The sequence below is a fragment of the Asparagus officinalis genome, chromosome 3 (assembly GCF_001876935.1).
Source record: "Asparagus officinalis chromosome 3, Aspof.V1, whole genome shotgun sequence".
NCBI lineage: Eukaryota > Viridiplantae > Streptophyta > Magnoliopsida > Asparagales > Asparagaceae > Asparagus > Asparagus officinalis.
This window is the reverse complement of record NC_033796.1, coordinates 61,718,495-61,723,575: the sequence shown is the minus strand read 5'-3', so window position 1 is coordinate 61,723,575 and position 5,081 is coordinate 61,718,495. Positions and strand designations below refer to the sequence as shown.

General features: G+C 37.1%; 1 protein-coding gene across 1 annotated transcript in view; it reads right to left on the bottom strand.

Annotated features, from left to right (window-relative positions):
• LOC109834235 (B3 domain-containing protein Os07g0563300-like) overlaps positions 1–2,695 on the bottom strand; it is a 26,915-nt gene extending 24,220 nt beyond the window's left edge. The window contains exons 1-3 of the mRNA XM_020402215.1: positions 2,424–2,695; positions 2,197–2,278; positions 2,027–2,125 (exon numbers count right to left, since the gene is read on the bottom strand). Coding sequence (XP_020257804.1) covers positions 2,027–2,125; positions 2,197–2,278; positions 2,424–2,581 — 339 coding nt within the window. The 5' untranslated portion in view covers positions 2,582–2,695. The remainder of the gene's footprint in view (positions 1–2,026; positions 2,126–2,196; positions 2,279–2,423) is intronic.

Here is a 5,081-nt window from a genome sequence, read left to right as displayed (position 1 = left end):
CTCTCTCCCTCACCCCCCCCCCTCTCTCTTTCCTCTAAATTAGGGATTTTCATCGATATCTTTTCTAAGTTTCTAGATTTGCTGGCAGATTTTTGCAGCTAGTTTCAAGCTATATCAGTTGATATAGGCTGAAACTCACGATACTCAAATATTGCCAAATATAGACCAGAACTTACAAAATATGGCAAAATATGGGTTGTTTGTTACCATCCCATTTGAGAAAAATGAATAACATGTCCAGTTTTTTTCCAGTGGGAACAAGTCTTTTGTCTCATGAAGGGAACAAGGGTATAGAAAGCCGGAAGCGAAGTGAAGCAGCAAGAAACGATTCAGGCTTTTTTGGATGTAAGTGGGCTAAAGCGGAAAGGCTTTTTTGGACGTAAGTGGGCTAAAGCGGAAAAAAGCATCAAGTCAATTTTTTTCTTTTAAATATAGAGAAAGTTCCAACAATAAGAAAAAGAAATAGGAGAAAAAGTCAAAATTATAAAAATAAACAAAAATGGAGGAAACAATTCTACACATGCAGATAAGATTATCTGTACAGATCCTAAGCATGACATAGATGTGTAATAATACTCAGATTAAATCACACAATATTGTTAAATACCATACACACTGTAATGAGATAAAATAACATTTAATTTGATATGCATATCCAATGTTTTAAGTATCGGCTGATAAACAGATATTATCGGCGATTTACCGGTTTTGAGGGTCTTCCGCTATAATAAGTTCGATTCTAAATTGGTTATCGTTTTTGGATGTTTATCGCCGATAATGCGGCGATAAGGTGAGCTATCGGCCGATATTGTCGGCCCAAAAATCAGAATTATAAGTCTTTGGTTTGACTTTTTATTTCGAGCAACGAGCACATATTCAATGCACTTTAAACGTGAGCCAACCCGAGTTTCTACCATTGGTTAGTGATCCTAAACATAATTATTTACATTTTGGTATGTTTATACTTTATTAAGTATGGTTAGATTACATTTTAGAATATTATATTATGTATATCATCATCCAGTAATGTCACTCAGATAAACACTACTCATCTCCGATATATCCCCAATATCTGCTATCTGATATGGATTTTGACCATCCGATAAATCCCCGATAACCGATATTTAAAACCTTGTGCATATCGCATAGTCAACAAAGTAATGACCTAATGTAAAGCATCAAAGGGAAGAAAAATACCTCATAAATAAAATCATCATTATATTTCTCCAAGTTTCTTTCAGATATCAAGTAGAATCCTTTTAAGAAAAAAAGGGACAAACCATGTGAACATAAAAAAAACCACATAAAGAGGTCCAATTCCTTAACACTAGCAGGCTTTTATGCAGTCTTAGCAGCTTCGAGCAGCTTTTAGGCCGCTTTGGGTTGCTTTTAGGTCTCTTCCGTCTTGAAAGCACTTTTTGAGCACTTTTAGTCCTTAACGAAGACAAAAGCGCTTTTTTCCCACTTTTACAACATTGGAAAGGAATCCTCCTCTCACGAAAAGAGCCTTTGTCATAAGATTTGCCTTCAGATACTTTAAAAACATTACAGCTGGATAACTTACTAATAAATGTTTTTCTCATAATCATCCATAAGCCTTTTCTTTCTACAAAATAAGGACTCTGCTTGTAGTTTGTCATATTTTGTTATTTAAGCCTGTTTGTGTGACTATGTCATGTGACTCTGACATTATATCTACAGAATTCTTCACTAGCTGTTCAAATATCACAACAACAAATCGCTGCTGATATATGAGCACATTATGCAACTTTAACTATATAGTACTAGATAAAATTATCTGTAAAAAAAAAAATCAAAGCCAACAAATGGTCATATTCTAAAGGGTTCAATGGCAGTTACGTCAATACTCAATAGTAACCTGAAATGTCACGAACTCACTAAATTGTCAAAGATATCAGACATAACAGAAAAAAGGGACGGTAACCAAGCAGCATCATGTTTAGCAGGGGGGGAAGCTCAAATAACCAACACTAACTTTGAACAGATTATATTTTGTTTTCCATACCATAGACAACGTTTTCTTCGCACATAAGATGCATTCGATCCCTCCAGCATCGAGTAGCACGTAAGAAGACGCGGAAACTATGCACCCACAATGAACTCTCTGTCAAAGGATCCCCAAATCAGATTACATAACAAAAATGTCTCCCAGAAACCAAATACTCTATCTCTCACCTTTCCACAAGACTCGCACTTCCTCCAACCAGCAGCATCCAAGTGAAAAGTCTCACAAAATGTCCCTTGCTCGTAAGCGCAACTAACAGCACAGATTAACACACTAATCAATAATAACTCTAAAGAACCAATCTTTAACCCTAAATAATAATCAGGACATAAAACTCAACAGTGAGAACCCCCAAATCCCAACAAATCAAACCGAAAGAGATGGTAAGAAATCATACGAGCATCGGTCGCAGAGCTCAGCATGATCGCCCGATCGAAGCTTCCACCCCTTTCGCCTCTGAGCCTCCGATTTGGGCTCCTTACACAGAGAATTGAAGCAGATCTTGAGATTAGCAGTGGCGGGAACGGCCGCAGCGGTCGAAGTCGTCGTCGACATCGAGAATCCGACGACTCAAAACCCTAGAAAGATGAAGAAGAATACGAGATCGCGTGATTCGCAATCATGAGGAAAGAAAGGGGTTTTATATGTAAAAAAAAAAAGGGGAGGCGTCTGCTTTGTTTGTCTTGGCGTCGTCGTTTATATTGCTGCTGCTGTTCGGGTGAGCGAGAGAGATGTGGTCACCGGCCTTTAGGGTTACCGCTAACTGTTGTCTTCGCGGTTTCTACGGCCTACGCTCTTTGACTTACAGGTGGGGCCCACGTGCAGCAGGGGTGAGCGGAAGCGAGATGTACTTCGTTTATGGTTGACACGCTGTCCTCGTTTTTAAGTCTTTCCTTTCTCAAATCTTTTCTTCCGTGATATTTCGGCGTCGGCCCCTTGCTCTTTAATATTTTGAAATCAGTTCCTCAGAGCATCGAAGTTGTTATCAGGCTACCAAAATTTTGTAATTTATTACAAATTAATCCCTCCAACAAGGGTATCAACAAAAAAAAATTTAAAGATACGAGGGGTTGATACTGAAATAGGTGAATTGAGAGGGCGTCAATCAAATAAAATCCAACTCATCTGCATGGCACGTAATAAGTCGCGCCTCGTTCACGCGCTCTTCACGCCAAACAGGGAGCAGGCAGAACGATCGAATCGTGTGATGCCACGTGGAGATAACTTCGGGTAACAGTTTTTAGGAAAAGGTCGGACTGTGGTGTGGCCCACGTGAAATGAAAGGGGACTGGTTAGTATAATAACGTCCGATTGAGGATAAGAAGGTAGGCCGCATTCAGCGTTTAAGTTGCCTCGCGGAGGAACATTTGTTAAGGTGTTCCTTCGCACGTCTTAAAAGGCAGTCGATGATGGCAGGTGCCTGTGATTTGTCGTTTGTGGACGAGAAGGGAAGAGCGAATCCCATGCCGATGACGTCACGGTAAATTTTGTATTAACTGGGTAGCTGATTTTAAAACAATATCATAACAAAAGGATTCCGGATAGAGCATACGATTGTCAAGTTCGTTTAATTGACTACGGTTTATCTTCTGTAGAGAAAAACTAATTTAATGAAGAGGAATCAATGTCGTTTTGTGTGTTTGGTTGGGTATAGTTGGAATATCATATTTTTCTAACTACATTTGATATTGTGTTAGATGTCATTGCTACGTTGTAGCATTCAGATTGAATGATAGTGATGCAATAACAAGTTTTGAAAGTAATGACATCTATTTATACCCCCCACTTCGTGCTTTGTTAAGAGAAATACTAATTAAACTAAATCTCTCTGAATTTATCAGACAAAGTGTGCGAACTAAATGCATTAAAGAAAATGAGTATGGCACCTAGTATTGACATATAATAGCAAAGATTACAGTAAGGTTTCATACTTTCATGGTTAGGACAACTACAAAATTCAACTACTAAAATCTATTTGCATTTTTAATTCTCAAGTGAAGGGGAGGAAATTTTATCTAAATGAATAACTTATTTCACATCTTTGATGGTATGTAGATTCTTTTGATTGAATTTATTAAAAAAGAGTCATTTTTTAACCAAACGAATATTTCTTTAGTGACTGATATTTGTCCAATTAACCTCGGGATTGATTAAGAAGGCAAAGATGCAATATTGTGTTTATTTCAGAGTCATGCAATGTCTCTGTGTATATACGGAAAAACAAGTAAATGGGTTTTTGTCATATTAGAACCCCAAATCTTCGTGCTTTTGAACAATGGAGATTTTTTTTTCACTATATTAATTCATTACTGTACATAAATATATGCATGGTGTTAAGTATTTTTTTTCTTAGGCTCTGTTTGGCAAAACTAGCTGAAAGCTGCGAGATTATAGCTGAAAGCTGTCAAGCTAGCTGAAAGCTATGAAATTGTAGCTGAAAGCTATGAAATTGTAGCTGATAGCTGTTTGGCAAAAGAAGCTGTACAACTAGCTTAAATTTGTTAAATGACTAAAAAAGTCATGTAATATTATTGATATAAAATTAGAATTATTAGGGGCAAAAACAGAAGAAAAAATTAGATAGCTTTCCAAAGGATTCGGATCCTCTCCACTACAAAAAAATAGTGGAGGGACCACTACATAATCACATCCATTGATTATCTAGTTCATGGTTATGATTTTTTCTTTTAGTGCAAATTAGGAATGAGTGCAATACACGGGGGTATGATAAGTGTTAGATTTAGATTGTATCATAACCGCCTACTAAATAATCAACGCTTGAGATTAAAAGTAGTGGTCTCTCCACTACTTTTTTGTAGTGGAGAGGATCCAAATCCCTTTCCAAAAGCTACTTGAAAAAGACACAATCTCCAAAATAATCTCCTCCTATTTTTGGTTACCAAACAGCTCTACTAGCTTATTGACCAAGTCAATAAGACACAAGCTCTTAGATAAGATACTTTTTTTGGTTGCCAAACAGTACCTTAGTAGTTAGAAGAAATTAATTACAAGCAGAGGTAGATGACATCCCCCATAAGTAAAGAAGAAGATCATC